Source organism: Berghia stephanieae, chromosome 5, assembly GCF_034508935.2.
Source record: "Berghia stephanieae isolate SIO BIC M18660-M18661 chromosome 5, UCSD_Bste_1.3, whole genome shotgun sequence".
Lineage (NCBI taxonomy): Eukaryota > Metazoa > Mollusca > Gastropoda > Nudibranchia > Aeolidiidae > Berghia > Berghia stephanieae.
This window is the reverse complement of record NC_088364.1, coordinates 42,079,030-42,096,176: the sequence shown is the minus strand read 5'-3', so window position 1 is coordinate 42,096,176 and position 17,147 is coordinate 42,079,030. Positions and strand designations below refer to the sequence as shown.

General features: G+C 36.5%; 1 protein-coding gene and 1 long non-coding RNA gene across 2 annotated transcripts in view; both read left to right on the top strand.

Moving 5' to 3' along the window:
• The first annotated feature begins 388 nt into the window (after positions 1–388).
• Positions 389–6,442, top strand: LOC144972949 (uncharacterized). The gene is made up of 2 exons (XR_013645458.1): positions 389–1,448; positions 1,794–6,442. It is a non-coding gene; the product is annotated as an uncharacterized LOC144972949 (long non-coding RNA).
• Positions 6,443–10,980: 4,538 nt separating this feature from the next.
• Positions 10,981–17,147, top strand: part of LOC144972946 (uncharacterized) — a 28,394-nt gene continuing 22,227 nt past the window's right edge. Inside the window, exons 1-5 of the mRNA XM_078914793.1 lie at positions 10,981–11,244; positions 11,781–11,876; positions 12,674–12,843; positions 14,934–15,107; positions 15,726–15,888. Of these exons, the coding sequence (XP_078770919.1) occupies positions 11,169–11,244; positions 11,781–11,876; positions 12,674–12,843; positions 14,934–15,107; positions 15,726–15,888 (679 nt within the window). The 5' untranslated portion in view covers positions 10,981–11,168. The remainder of the gene's footprint in view (positions 11,245–11,780; positions 11,877–12,673; positions 12,844–14,933; positions 15,108–15,725; positions 15,889–17,147) is intronic.

The following is a 17,147-nucleotide window of genomic DNA, read 5'->3' as shown; positions in this document are numbered from 1 at the left end:
TAGCCGAGCGCGGTAAACCCATTTAAGCAAACTTACTATCAATAGTAAGTCTATGATTATAATTTTACTGTTGCTGTCTCTTCTATCGCTTCATATCTGTCTAGTTCTTAAAATGAATAGCTGACTTTTGAAAGAGTTTTCAACTCCCCAAATATTCTGTTCCTCTCTCTGTGACTTTCTGTACATATCCTTTATTGAGGTGACTTGGTTTGGTTTTGCCATGGCTGGATATCTCTCTCTCTCTCTCTCTCTCTCTCTCTCTCTCTCTCTCTCTCTCTCTCTCTCTCTCTCTCTCTCTCTCTCTCTCTCTCTCTCTCTCTCTCTCCTCTCTCTCTCTCTCTCTCTCTCTCCTCTCTCTCTCTCTCCTCTCTCTCTTCTCTCTTCTCTCTCTCTCTCTCTCTCTCTCTCTATCTATCTATCTATCTATCTATCTATCTATCTATCTATCTATCTATCTATCTGTGGAATTCAATCAGATGAGATCAGACTGACTGGTTTTATATGAGATTTGATTTTTCTTTATTTTTCTTTTCCCCATTGGTGCAGTAATTACTTTGCCTTTTATTTCTTTTACATTTTCTGAGGGATTTGTGGTGACAGAAAAAAAAAAACAACAACAAGATATGGGTCCAAGAGCTCGGACACTTTTTGACATTAATTTATGATAAATGTTTGGACCATCAATCTTCCCGTGAGATTTTGATTGGGGCTACTTGACTTCTGGTAGAATCTTCCAACTCCAAATCGGTCATCCCTTTCTTTGAGCCCTTGTCTCCTTGTCGTTGATTGACTTGTTTTGGTCAGGCGCGTGTCTGAGATCTTTCTGTGAACGATTTATAATGAATCTAATCGAGAGCTTTTTTCAATTAGATGACATTTTTTCTTGCTAAATCATCTCTCTCAGTAGCTGTTTTAGCAGTTGTATTAGCATTTCCATTGATCATTCCAAGCCATCATCTGCATGAAACTTAGGCCAGTCCGAGGCAGATCGCTGCATTGATTTACTGCTTGAAAATGTCCCTCTTTCCCATCTTTCGGTTAAATTTTAAAAATACTTTTAAATTTTGAATATATTGTATTTCCTGGGTGGGGTCTTTTTACTTTCCATGGCGGGCAGGAGGTCATGTCACTTGCTATGTCTCTTATTTCCTCCCCCTCCCTCCCGCTTTCTGTTTTCCTCAGTTGCTCTCTGTCTTCGTCTCGGAATGGGATTACTTAGTTTTGTCCTGGCCCTTGCCGGAGTCTATGGTTAAGGGGAGAAACAATCAAATGCACAGTGTTCGTTTTGTGAGAGATGATGTTTTTTTTTTAAAAATATTTTTTTTCCCTTGTGAATCATCTTTTTGTTATGTACCGATCGTTATATTTTTTGTTTTCAACAAATCTTGTAAACATTTGAGTGTTCCTTTTAGTGGGATCATATGCCAGTGTCTTGAGGAGACTTAAAGGTGCGGGTGGTTGGATGGGAGCATCACCCTTGAATCATATACCTATGATGTTCGCATGGGTGTACGATCCGATAGTGATGTCGTTTCTTCTTCTCTTTACTAGCCTATCCTGCTTCTTTGGTTTGTGATTGTATTTTTGACAGGGGATATTTTTTTTCCTGTAAATCCTCTGCCTGTTTGTTCTTGGTTATTTATAATTTAGCTTATGATATCTTTAGGTTATGATTTTGATTTACATTTGTACTATTTTTGTTAGATTGCTTGTTTTTTTGTTTCAGCGGTCTCTCATATAACCTCAATTGTGTTGGAAGAGACCTAAAGCAACAAACAAACAAAGACTTAAAGGTGATCTCAAATTAAGTATGTACATTGGTGGTATGTTCTTGGAATCTACATCTGTTCCCTATTTGAACCAATTCTCCCTGGTGGGGTTCCTGACCTTCCATAGTGGGCAGGTAGGTACATACTATGTCTTCTATCCCCGTATATCTGTTTTCTAACTTGCATTCTGTCTTTGTCTTGGAATAAGATTACTCGGTTTTGTCCTGGCCCTGGCCGGAGTCCCGGCTGGGAGGGAAACAGTCAAATGCATAGTTATTGTTTTGAGAGATGATATTTTTTTCTTTGTAAATCATCTCTCTGTTATGTATTATTATATTTGTTATTTTGAATTTATAATGTAAGCATTTGAGTGTATTCCTCTTTCTTGGATTTTGTGCTTGTGTCCGGATGAGACTTATAGGTGATCTCAAACTAAGTACATTGGTGGTCTGCTCTTGGAATCTACATCTGGTCCCTATTTGTTCCCAGTTCCCCTTTGTCTTACTTTTTCTTGGGTGCTTTAATTGTAATTCTAGAACTTTTTACTATCCCATTTTCTTCCTTTTTACTGGCGCTGATATGACCTTTAAATGTGTTGCAAGCGCCGTAAAACCCTTAAAAACAAAAACAATGTAAGCATTTGAGTGTGTTCCTCTTAGTGGGGGCCGTGCTTGTGTCCAGATGAGACTTTTTGGTGATCTCAAAACTAAGTACATTGATGGTATGCTCTTGGAATCTACATCTGATCCCTATTTATTCCCAGAACCCCTTTGTCTTTCTTTTCTTGGATGCTTTAATTGTAATTTTAGAAATTTTTACTATCCCATTTTCTTCCTTTTTACTGGCGCTGATATGAGCTAGATGTGTCGCAATCGCCGTAAAACCATTAAAAACAAACAACGAACATATTGCAAGTGTATCCTTCACAGCAGGATCCCTTGCTTGTGCCTGGATAGGACTTTTAGGTAATGTCAAAATAGATATATTGATGAATTGCTCGTGGAATCTTCTTTTCCCTATTTGAATTAGTCCCCTTTGTCTTACTTTTTCTTTGATGCTTTTAACTTCAAACCTGCAACTTCTCCTTCTTAACTTCCTTTTTACTGGCGTTGAAATGACCTTAAAGTGTCACAAGCGCCGAAAAACCAATAAAACAAAAACAATACAAACACCACAGTAAAAAGAACACAAAAGGGGTCTAGCAAAGTTATACGGTGGGGTTCCTGACCTTCCATAGTGGGCAGGGAGGTACATACTGTGTCTTCTACTTCTATCCCCCTATGTCTGTTTTCCAACATGCTTTCTGTCTTTGCATTGGAATGAGATTACTTGGTTTTATCCTGGCCCTGTCTTAGGGAAATAGTCAAATGTATAGTTAGTTTTGGGAGATTATATTTTTTTCCCTTGTAAATCTGTTATGCACTGTATTATGTTTTGTTTATGTATTATATATGATTTGTAAACATTTGAGTGTATTCCTCTTAGTAGGGACCTGTCCTTGTGTCTGGATGAGACTTTTAGGTGATCTCAAAATAAGTACACTGATAGTGTACTCTTGGAATCTACATGTGTTCCCTATTTGAACCAATTCCCCTTTGTCTGCCTTATTCTTGGATGCTTTAATTGTAATTCTAGAACTTTTTACTATCCCATTTTCTTCCTTTTTACTGGCGCTGATATGATCGTAATGTGTTGCAAGCGCCGTAAAACCCTTAAAAACAAAAACATATCCCGAAAAAGAGAATGCTGTTGAAAATAGGTACTCACCATGATATTATTGTTATCTATCAGGTTCACAGTAAACATTTTAATAAAAATAGAAGTATGTCAGGGAAATGGAAACTGCGCACGTTGTTGGTGATGTCATTCTCAGGGAATTCCTTCATGTTGGTAAGAGGAAAGTGATCCCTCCCGCCTCTCACTCCACATGCTCCCCTCCCTGTCCGAGCTATTTATTTCTTTCCTCAAAGTCAGTTGTCTCCCTATTTTTTCGTCTAACTCGTTATGGAGAAAATGGTAGGAAAATGAACTAGAACCCACGTGCCGGCTTCGATTAACTTTTGTTGCACACGTCATCTCTAGAGTAGACTGCATGATAGTAAATTTCTTTCTAAATGCAATTTCCCACGTATAGATCCGAATAAGCGTGTGTGTGTGTGTGTATATATATATATATATATATATATATATATATATATATATGTGTGTGTGTGTGTGTGTGTGTGTGTGTGTGTGTGTGTGTGAAACAGTTCCAGACAAAGAAGATAAAAAAAGAAAAGAAAAAAAATCAGCCTGATTCTACAGGCTGTTTTTATGATGCCCTTTTTTTATCTTGTATTTATTTTATCTTGTGTTTATCTGTATGCTTTGTCAGGCACTGTTTCATACGTAAACAATTTATCTTACACCTGTGCCTGCTTCTTAATTGTTCATTTTGATAGCTTCCCACGTAGAAAACCGACGCTGTTGTGTGATGCACAAAACACTTTAAAAAGGAAAAAATAGACTTGGAAATTTTACTCCATCGCCGTAGCAAAAGCTTACGATGACTCCTCATTTGTCCACGTCTTCAATCTGAGCCATCTAAAGCAGTGTTGGTTCTAAAAGAATTGGGCAGGGAAGCACTTCTGTGTCTTCTATCCCCCCAATAATATCTGTTTTCCAACATGCTTTCTGTCTTTGTCTTGGAATGGGATTACTTGGTTTTGTCCTGGTCCTGCCTGGGAGGAAAACAGCCAAATGTATAGTTAAGAGTTTTCGGAGATTTTTTTTTTCGTAAATCATCTCTCTGTTATGCAATGTATTATTTTTGTTTTACATATATAATATATGATTTTAAATAACATTTGCGTGTGTTCCTCTTAGCGGGGACCTGTGCTCGTTGTCAGGATGAGACTTATAGGTGATCTTAAACTAAGTACATTGGTGGTAGTGGTTTGCTCTTGGAATCCACATCTATTTGTTCCCAGTTCCCCTTTGTCTTACTTTCTCGTGGGTGCTTTAATTGTAATTCTATAACTTTTTGCTATCTCATTTTCTTCCTTTTTACTGATGCTGATATAAACTAAATGTGTTGCAAGTGCCGTAAAACCCTTAAAAGCAAAAGCAACCTTCAAAACAAACACTAGAAGAAGTGTTAAGTCTAGTTCTACCAGTCGGGGTCATCCTAAGTTATAGGTATATGGAGTAAAGATTTTCTGTCCTAAAGGAAGACCCCCCCCCCCCCCCCCCCACACACACACCCAAACCGAAATGCTTCCTTTGTATGGTACCATGGTCTAATGATATGATTGATATCATTAAGTAGGATTAATCTTATGGCCACATGCTACTATTTGTATTGGGTTGATAGAAAGATTTACTCGAAAGAAGAATGACTGGGTTCTCATTATAAGCAATGTATTTGTATGTTATGTGTTTATTATGATTCATGCTTTTTATAGAATAACATCATTTGTATTTCGATATTTTATTTTTGAGTATTGTGTCATTTTATAAGGATTAATAATAATAATTTTAAAAAAATATTTAGACACTAACACAACAGCTGCCTGTATATATTACTATAGTTTAATGAAAATCATTAATGCTTTAAGCTCTACTAGGTAAAATTGAAATATTGCTGCTTGGGGCTCGAAAAAGAGAAAAATGAAAGACAAAAAATGGATTTAATCGATGTAAGCTTCAGTTTAATCAATACAGTTCTGGGTGGGGTTCTAGACCTCCCATAGTGGGCAGGGGGGGGGGGGGGGGGTACCTACTGTGTCTTCTATCCCCTTATATCTGTTTTCCACCATGCTTTCTGTCTTTGTCTTGGAATGAGATTACTTGGTTTTGTCCTGGTCCTGGCCAGATGCCCTAGCTGAGAGGGAAACAGTCGAATGTATAGTTAGTTTTGGGAGATGATATTTTTTTCATTGTAAATCATCTCTCTGTTATGCACTGTATTATGCTTTCTTTATATTATATATGATTTGTAAAACATTTGAGTGTGTTCCTCTTATCGGGGACCTGTGCTTGTGTCTGGATGAGACTTTTAGTGATCTCAAACTAACTACTTTGATAGAGTGCTTTTGGAATCTACACCTGTTTCTTATTTGAACCAATTCCCCTTTGTCTTCCCTTTTCTTGGATGCTTTATTGTAATTCTAGAACTTTTTACTTTCCCATTTTCTTCCTTTTTACTGGCGCTGATATGACCTTAATGTGTTGCAAGCGCCGTAAAACCCTTAAAAACAAACAATCAATACAGTTAAATGACGTGCAACTATTGGGTCCACACCCCCACCTTTAATATCATGAGTCTGAACAAAGGATGAAATTGATATAAAATCTGATATCCCACCATACCATTTTGATAAAGGGGTAACCCAAAACGTCCACATTAACCCTTAAAATGCGGGGTTCGAATTTACTCTAATCTGAGATTATATTTTAGTTTTCACAATAACAACGACAACAACAAAAACATCTAGAGGTTTAAACTGAAGCTTATTTCAACGTTACCATTTGTATCACTTAGAACTTTACGAGATAACAGTAATCATATAAAATTTAACCCGTTTGTATATCATGATTTGATTAATTATGTATTATATTGATTATGATATCGATGACGGCGATGATTATATGTGCTGCAATAAATGGAGCATTTGTTATTCTATGAAAAATGATCACTTGGTTTAGTTTTTAAAGTTTATCTCCTGGGTGGGGATCCTGACCTCCCATAGTGGGCAGGGGGGTACATACTGTGTCTTCTATCCCCTTATATCTGTTTTCCAACATGCTTTCTGTCTTTGTCTTGGCATGAGATTACTTGGTTTTGTCCTGTCCCTGGCCGGAGTCCTAGCTGGGAGGGGAAACAGTCAACAAATGCATAGTTATTGTTTTGGGAGGTGATATTTTTTCCCTTGTAAATCATCTCTCTGTTATGTGTTATTATATTTGTTATTTTTAATGTATAATGCAAGCATTTGAGTGTATTCTTCTTTGTTGGATTTTGTGCTTGTGTCTGGATGAGACTTATAGGTGATCTCAAACTAAGTGCATTGGTGGTATGCTCTTGGAATCTACATCTGATCCCTATTTGTTCCCAGTTCCCCTATGTCTTACTTTTTCTTGGGTGCCTTAATTGTAATTCTAGAACTTTTTACTATCCTATTTTCTTCCTTGTTACTGGCGCTGATATAACCTAAATGTGTTGCAAGCGCCGTAAAACCCTTAAAAACAAAAACAAAGTTTATCTCACTTAATATTTCCTGGATTGCTGGGTCGGGTTCCTGACCTCCCATAGTCGGCAGGGAGGCACTTACTGTGTCCTCTATCCCCCTATATCTGTTTTACATCACGCTTTGTGTCTTTGTCTGAGATTACCCTGGCTGGGAGGGAAACAGTCAAATGTTTCGTTAGAATTTTGGGAGTTGATATTTTTTGTCTTGTAAATCATCTCTCTGTTATGCACTGTATTATGTTTGTTTATAAATATATGTTTTGTAAACATTTGAGTGTTTTCTTCTTAGTGGGGACCTGTGCTTGTGTCAGGATGAGACATTTAGGTGATCTCAAACTAAGTACATTGATAGTGTGCTCTCGGAATGTACATCTGTTCCCTGTTTGAACTAATTCCCCTTTGTCTTCCTTTTTGTTGGGTACCTGTTGGAAGTGCCACAAAAACCTTAAAAACTAACAAAACATTTCCTGGGTTGGGTCTTTTGACCTCCCACGGTGGGCAGAAGGTTATTTGCTGTGCCTACCCCCGCCCCCATTACATCTGTTCTCTGAGTTGCTTTCTGTCTTTGTCTTAGAATGGGATTATTTCATTTTATCCTGGCCCTTGCCGGAGTCCATGGCTGAGGGGTAAAACAGTCAATTGTATTGTGTTCGTTTTGGAAGGTGATATTTTTTTTTCATTGTAAATCATTTCTCTGATAGTTAAAGTCTTTGATTTGAACATATCTTGTATACATTTGAGTGTATTCCTCTTAGTGGGATCCTGTTCTGGTGTCTGGATGAGACTTATAGGTGATCTCAAACATTACAGTCGAACTTGTGCTCGCGGCCGCTTGTATAAAGCGGCCACCTGCCATCACGGCCAGTCCTCAAGGCTGACCATCGTTCCCCCCCCCTCTCTCTCTCTCTCTCTCTCTCTCTCTCTCTCTCTCTCTCTCTCTCTCTGGGTGGGGTTCCTACCTCCCAAAGTGGGCAGGGAGGTACTTGCGGTGTCTTCTATCCCCCTGTACCTGTTTTCCAATTGCTTTCTGTCTTTGTCTTGGAATGAGATTACTTGTTTTGTCCTGTCCCTGGCCGGAGTCCTCGCTGAGAGGGAAACAGTCAAATGCATAGTTATTATTTTGGGAGATGATATTTTTTTCCTTGTAAATCATCTCTCTGTTATGTATTATTATATTTTTATTTTCAATGTATAATGTAAGCATTTGAGTGTATTCCTCTTTGTTGGATTATGTGCTTGTGTCCGGATGAGACTTATAGGTGATCTCAAACTAAGTACTTTGATAGTGTGCTCTTGGAATCTACATCTGATCCCTATTTGTTCCCAGTTCCCCTATGTCTTACTTTTTTCTTTGGTGCTTTAATTGTAATTCTATAACTTTTTTCTATCCCTATCCCATTTTCTTCCTTTTTACTGGCGCTGATATAATCTAAATGTGTTGCAAGCGCCGTAAAACCTTTAAAAACAAACAAACATCTCTCTCTCTCTCTCTCTCTCTCTCTCTCTCTCTCTCTCTCTCTCTCTCTATATATATATATATATATATATATATATATATATATATATATATATATATATATATATATTTACTGCATAAGGCAGCACTCCTTAACGCGGCCTCGTCCAGTTATTTCTGGGACAAATAGCCCTTAATTGTATAGCGCAATAGCTAAACGTGCTCAAAGCGCATTACAAAGGCTCCCTAGCCAAAAGCAACACCTAACATGGCGACAATGCTGTCAGCGGCAGGTACTCATTTTACACATGAATGCGATGAGAGAATGTGAGTAAAGAGCCTTTTCCAAGGACACAAATCTGCGTCGCTCATAGCGGGGGGACTTGATCCCTGGTCCAGAGGCGAATGTCATACCCCAAGCCCACATAGTCGAAAATATTGGGGATCAATGTAATTTTATTAATATTTTTATGAAGTATAGATAGAACGAAGTCGACGTCACTCAGTTCTTTGCTTTTGATTTTTTTTTTTTTTTTGTTTTTGTTTTTTTTCCATCCGCGTTTATGAGTAATTCTCACTAAACTGTATTAACCAGACTATAAACGTTCAAAGTTACACATAGTTTTGTGTGTTGGTCCGTTCTACTTCTGGATGGCAATATTGTGAGCTTCTCAGCCAAGCGCATACTATCTATAAGTTTTTAAGGCCAAAATAAAAAAAAGTGTTAAGTCACTGATCAACTGTATCGGATTTGGGCTCTTGACACAAGAATGAGACTTGGACAACCTGGAAGTGAATCTCTCAACTCCCGTTATAGATATCTGTGTGACATTGTTATAATCCCAGTCAGATTTAGAGGCTGCGACAAAAGGTCGTTTACCTAACGGCCGATACAAAAAGATCAAAAGGAAAGGATATATCAGTCAGTATGTTTTAACTAATAATAATTTTAAAAAAAAAAAAAAAAAAAAAAAAAAAAACAAAAAAAAAAAAACAAGTGAATAAATAAATATGCGGCTATGTGGTCGCTCGCTTTCGATCCGAAGGTCCTGGGTTCGGGCCTCGCTCGGCGCATAGTTGAGTCATTGGAAAAGGCTCTTTCCTCACATTCTATCACCATACTGAGGTGTAAAATGAGTACCTAGCCGTTAACAGCGTTGTCTCTGTCTGTAAAAAAATATACATATCGCCTAGCAGGCGTCATGTCCCGTCCTACATGTTAAATGTTGCTGTTGGCCACGGACTCCATGTAAAGCGCTTTGAGCACGTTTAGTGGATGTTGCTCTATATAGAAAAACTCAATTTTAAAATTAATTAATTAAATAAATAAATAGCAGGATAAACTTCTCAAAGCGTCGAAAATGTTTGAGCATAGTACCGATATTGTTCTCGTTTATGTTTCACAGTTTCAAGAGTTATTTCGTCTATTCTATTACTATTGGTGCCAGTCTCGTGAGTTTTTGCCTAATTTCTCACCGAAAAGATCAGGGTGATGAAACCATGATTGGTAAACGGTGACTTATGTCTCAAAACGGTACTATTTCGGAGTGGTCTGGATGCTTAAAATCGGACGTAAAGCTTAAATTGTAAACTTCGAACTTAAATTATTAAACTAAATGTTTAAAATCCAGCTTAAATCTTAAATTGTAGAATTCAAACTTAAGTGCTTCAACTAAATGTTTAAAATCGAACTTAAAGCTTAAATTGTAAAATTCGAACTTAAATGCTTAAACTAAAGGTTTAATATTGAACTTTAAGTTCAAGTTTAAATTGTTATAGAATATCTAGTTTGAGTTATAGATACTAAAGTGCACATATTAAGTATACGTCGAGTAACACAAAATGCCGACATACATTTTGTTTCTTAAACTTTAATAAAATCCACAACTTTATTTTCTCTAATTCTGTTTTTACGTTAAACTCAGTTTTCATTATCTAGAGCTAGTTCTTCCGACATAATACCAGATTGCTATTGCAATTGGACACAAATTGCCTAATAAATTTGGCATTTTGTGTCGAATTTTAGAAATAAGAACCTTTTGTCCCAGCGAGATTAAGAATCTAACGGTTGTAGCAATGGTGCCGGTATAGGTGGCATTGTTTGATCCAATCGGTTAATCCATTCACTTATAAAACAACGGGGGGATTAAGTCTGCACGGATTAGTCAATCTACTCGCTCAGGATTAACCATATGAAGTGGTTCCAAAACATTACCTAAAATGAGGACAGATTCTGCTGGTGCAATGTTTATATGTACATTGATATTATACTGTAAACACTCGATTTTACTGGTTGCCCATCGCACGTTAGTTTTTGCTTTTCAAAGTTATTATTTTAATTAACTGATAACAATAGCAGCTGTTTATAGTATAAGTAGTTATGTAGTTAATTCAAATAAGGAATTTTAAAGAACGGGTTTGATGCAAAAAGAAATAAAAAAAGACATTTCAAGACTTACACATGACAATTAAAATATACTATTTACAGTAAGCGTAAAACAGAACAAAAACTGGTGATCAATTTTGTCAGAAATATTGGTTAAATGGCGTTCTGGAAGGAGCATGCGTTTAAATGATTTACCGTATTCCGAGCTGACGTGTCTCAAAGCTGGCTTTAGGTCTGTGGACCATTACAAACAAAACATTCCAATTGTTGTGGGGCAATTTGTAGCATCTTGGCGTGGATGTACTTAGGCCCTGGGTTAATTGTGTAATGGATGAAATTCAATTCATGATGAAACGGATTTCGTGTTTGATTGTTTTGGCGGCATTGTTATCGCTTTCACAAGGTAAAAGAATTAATGACTGAATAATGAATAAAACTGTTAATGATAGTAACAAGAACAACAACAAACGACAATAATAAAAATGATAACAATAACAATAATAATATTAATAATAATAATAATAATAATAATAATAATAATAATAATAATAATAATAATAATAATAATAAATAATAATAATAATAATAATAATAATAATAATAATAATGATGATGATGATAATAATAATAATAATAATGATGATAATAATAATAATATAATAATAATAATAATAATAATAATAATAATAATAATAATAATAATAAAATGATAATAATAATAATAATAACATCAATAATAATAATAATAATAATAATAATAATAATAATAATGATGATAATAAGGGTAACAATACTTTTTCTTACAAGATTTCTGCTCCACATCACGATCATCGGCATCATAATCATCATCATCATCATCATCATCATCGTCGTCGTCGTTGTCGTCATCATCAATCATCATCATCACAATCAAAACCACCATCAACTATCTATCTCCAGGTCTAGAGGTACGCCTAGGATCTCGCCTATTCTACACAGCTACTGATGCCTACTGTCCTAATTCTGATGGACGCTACAACGATACCAAAGACACAGGTATGAAAAAAAGAGGGGCTATGGAGGTATTGGTAAATCTGTAATCGTAGTCATCAGGTCCACGAGATCAAACGACTGGAATTTATCATGGGTACTGTCTCATGAACCGGACAGAAACGATTGATTGCCAACCATAATCCAGGACGATTGTCCGTTGAAGAGTAGCTTTGTTCATATTTTATTACAACCCAGCTATCCGATCATTAGTGTAAAGACAGAGTTCATTAGCGAACCCGACCATCGGTTCAATTTTGTTAGTACCCGTGTGGAGTGTTCTACTATATTATAAGTGTGATTTTCGGATCTACGGTTATAAAATGTGCACTAAAAAATGTATGGTGTCTAACCGAGCCAGACAACATGTATAGATACTAAAGAAAGTAAACGGGACTCACATTATTAAAATAAACAAAATAGAAAAGTCGTTTCGGTTATGAGCCTTCTTCAAATGCCAAACAAAACCACGGGAAAAATGGCGAGAGAAAAAATCAGACCTGAATGATTAAAATAACAAATTACTACTACTACTACTACTACTACTACTACTACTACTACTACTACTACTACTACTACTACTACTACTATTACTACTACTACTACTACTACTACTACTGCGGCTGCGCTGCTGACTACTACTACTACTACTACTACTACTGACTACTGACTTTCTACTAAGCCAGTACGACTACTACTACTACTACTACTACTACTACTACTACTACTACTACTACTACTACTACTACTACTACTACTACTACTACTATTACGATAACGTTAATTATTTTTATTCCACGCAGGCAGCTACCTATTCAGCATCAAGGGAGATAATTACGGCCACCGTGTCATCTCCACGGACATCCTGACTGACTACTGGAGACCATCAGGCCACAAATGTTACAGGGCACACCCAACGTTTATAGAATGCATCCAAGATGTACTCTCTGACCTGAAAACTTCAAGGAAAAGGGTGAGTGTATTCAAGTTGTACTCTCTGACCTGAAAACTTCAAGGAAAAGGGTGAGTGTATTCAAGTTGTACTCTCTGACCTGAAAACTTCAAGGAAAAGGGTGAGTGTATTCAAGTTGTACTCTCTGACCTGAAAACTTCAAGGAAAAGGGTGAGTGTATTCAAGGTGTACTCTCTGACCTGAAAACTTCAAGGAAAAGGGTGAGTGTATCCAAGACGTTCTCTTTGACCTGAAAAACGTCTACGAAAAGGGTGAATGTACTTAGCAGTCCTTTCTGACCCGATAACTTCAAGAAAAACGGTGATGTATTCAAGATGTATTCTCAGACCTAATCGGAAGTGCCGGGCGTATTAACTTTGTACTCTCTAGCCTAACAGGAAGGGATGAGTGTATTCAAGATGTACTCTTTGGCCCAATGGGAAGAGGTGAGTGTATTCGAGATCGACGCTCTGATCTAATAGGAAGGGTCAAGTGTACTCCCGATCCTACTCTCTGACGTAACAGGACAGGGCGAGTGTATTCAAATTGTACTCCCTGACCTAATGGGAAGGGTTGAGTGTATTCAGGATGTACTCTCAGACCTGAAAACGTCTAGGAAAAGGGTGACTGTATTCAACATGCGCTCTTTGACCTAAAAACTTCGAGGAAAAAAGTGCGTGTTTTTAAGGTGTAGCTACTCTCTGACCTAAAAAAAAAACGTCTAGGAAAAGGGTGCGTGTATTCAAGATGTACTCTCTGACCTAAACCTTCTAGGGAAAAAGTGAGTGTATTCAAGGTGGAGCTACTCTCTGACTTAATAAAAACGTCTAGGAAAAAGGTGAGTGTATTTAAGATGTACTCTCTGACCTAAAAACTTCTTGAAAAAAGGTGAACTTTCAGACCTGGAAACTTCTAAGAAAAGTGCGAGTAGGAGGATATGTGACATTTTGATATGATCTTTGCTAATCACCAAGAGGGAACGCTGTTCGACTCACCCCCCCCCCCCACCCACACACACACTTTTGGCCTTGATTAAGATACCTCACTCTAATTAGCTCTTTGGCGTTGCACTGCGACTGACACTTGGATTATTCCAGTCTACCTATGGAAAGATGCTCAAGAAAATTTTCTTCTTGAGGATTAACAAACAGAATGTATCAATGATTGATTTATTTTTTTAAAATGGGTTTTACGGCGCTTGCAACACATTTAGGTCATAAAAGCGCCAGATTGATTTATTTAGTATTTTATGAAGAACCAAATTTATTTACTGTCCACATGAAATTAGCGAATTTGATAAAACTATAGCTTCTAATATGATTTTATACCATTCCATTTTTCATGTATTTCCAAATATTTCCCAATCCGAATGTCAGAGAAAATTGAGTTGTTTTGACCCAGCCCCTCTTTAAAATAAGTTAGAAACAAAACATAGTCTGGATTGCTTATCCTCCTGCAGACCGCATGAAACATTATATTTCTATTCCGCCCAGTTTAAGTCGTCTCATGGGATAAGCACTCGTTCACTGCCTTCCGCGAATTTTTTCATTAAATTCATTCATTCATCGGGCCTTCGCTCATTCATTTTGATAATTTATGAAGCGCAATATCTACTAAACGTGATCAGGGCGCTTTACAAGGGTCCCCTAGATAACAGCCACACTTAACATGTCATGTAGGAGAGACATAACGCCTTTGAGGCGAAGTTACACATTTTTTTAGTCAGCAGACAACGTTGTTTACGGCCAGATATACAAAAAAATTTTTTACCTCAGCACTGTAAAAGAATGTGAGTAGTAAAGAGCCTTTTCCAAGAACTCAGCCATACGCCGCTCAAAGCGGGACTCAACCCTGGACTTATCTGTCCGGAGGGTCACACCGCAAGACCACATAGTCGCATTTCCTTAGAGGTTTGTGTGTGTGTGTGGGGGGGGGGGGGGGGGGGGGGGGTAATACAACGAATAGTTTTATCAGTAAAAAATATAACTGGATCTATATTTTGCACGTGTGCAACATGTTTAGATCGAATTCAAATTATATAAAAATTGATTGAAGTAACAAAAGTGTTTTCCTCGTTTGGAAAATCTCCACGTTTCTCTCCCTTTATCCAGGGAATTATCCTTTCCGCCTACAAAGCATATGGAGACCTTGGGGGCTCGCCTACTACCCAGGAAATCTACGCCTCTGCTGGGACTGCCACTAGACTGGCCTTTGAAAAATCTGTGACTGATGACATCATAGGCATTGCTGAGGTGGTCCTAAGGCACTGCCCGTCCAAGTTTGAGGTTGGTGTGCCAAAAGAGAGACCATCATTATTTCTTCTTCTTCTTCTTCTTCTTCTTCTTCTTCTTCTTCTTCTTCTTCTTCTTCTTCTTCTTCTTCTTCTTCTTCTTCTGCTGCTGCTGCTGCTGCTGCACTTCCTACAAATCCTCCTCCACCTCCTCCTCCTCCTCGTCCTCCTCCTCCTTTTCCTCTTCTTCCTCCTCCTCCATATCATCATCATACTTCTACTACAATTACTACTACTACTACTACTACTACTACTACTACTACTACTACTACTACTACTACTACTACTACTACTACTACTACTACTACTACTACTACTACTACTACTACTACTACTACTACTATGATGGAGGTGATGTTGAAGATAAGGATAATGATAATAACAGTAATACAACAGTAATAACAATGATGATGATGATGATGATGATGATGATGATGATGATGATGATGATGATGATGATCATGATGATGATGATAATAATAATGATAATAATAATAATAATAATGATATAATAATAATAATAATAATAATAATAATATAATAATAATAATAATAATAATAATAATAATAATAATAATAATAATGTCGATGTTTCCATTATTCCATACTCCAGCGCATCCAACGAAACCTCGGCATCATCATGGAGAGCACCACAGTCCACGTCCATATGACTGGTCCTGACGACCCTCCCCTGTACGCAGTAGATGGTTATACTGATGGTCTATCTACCAGCGCTTTTAGGTCGTGGGCTTACACTAAAATTGACGCAGGACAAGGTATTTCTTGACCCCCCCCCCCCCCTCTCTCTCTCTCTCTCTCTCTCTCTCTCTCTCTCTCTCTCTCCCTCTCCCTCTCTCACTCACTCTCTCTCTCCCTCTCCCTCTCTCACTCACTCTCTCTCTCTCCCTTTCTCTCTCTCTCTCTCTCTCTCTCTCTCTCTCTCTCTCTCTCTCTCTCTCTCTCTCTCTCTCTCTCTTGCAACCACATGCATTAAAGAAGATGAAACGCTATACGAAAATCAATATTCATAAACAGTTTGAAGCCCAATTTGGAATTTACAAAATTTGCTAAAAATGTTAAGTTGTAAAAGTTGATGAAAAAAAATAATTAAATGAAACAAAAACATGGAAAGAGCAGGAAACAAAGCAAACAAAACATTTATTTTGTTATGCATATATGAAACCCCACATGTGTTACACAGTAGTCAAAAAGACAGAAAATATGCCTTATAAAACTTCCTACTATTCGGCCTCGTCCTCTTCCTTCCCTTTCTCCTCCTCCTTCAGTTCTTCCTCCTTTTCCGCATTATCATCATCATCATCATCATCATCATCATCATCATCATCATCATCATCATCATCATCACCATCATCTTCATAATAATAATAATAATAATAATAATAATAATAATAATAATAATAATAATAATAATAATAATGATAATTATTATTATTATTATTATTATTATTATTATTATTATATTATTATTATTATTATTATTATTATTATTATTATTATTAATTATTATTATATTATTATTATTATTATTATTATTATTATTATTATTATTATTATTATTATGATTATGTGATGATGATGATGATGATGATGATGATGATGATGATGATGATGATGATGATGATTATATATTATTATTATTATTATTATTATTATTATTATTATTATTATTATTATTATTATTATTATTATGGTGATGATGATGATGATGATGATGATGACGATGATGATGAGATGATGATGATGATGATGATGATGATGATGATGATGATGATTATTACTATTATTATTATTATTATTATTATTATTATTATTATTATCATTATTATTATTAATACTATTATTATTATTACTATTATTTTTATTATTATCATCATCATCATCATCATCATCATCATCATCATCATCATCATCATCATCATCATAATCATCATCATCATCATCATCATCATCATCAATATCACCGTTACCACCATTAGCCTCATCATCATCTTTAAAACGACCACAGACACAAACA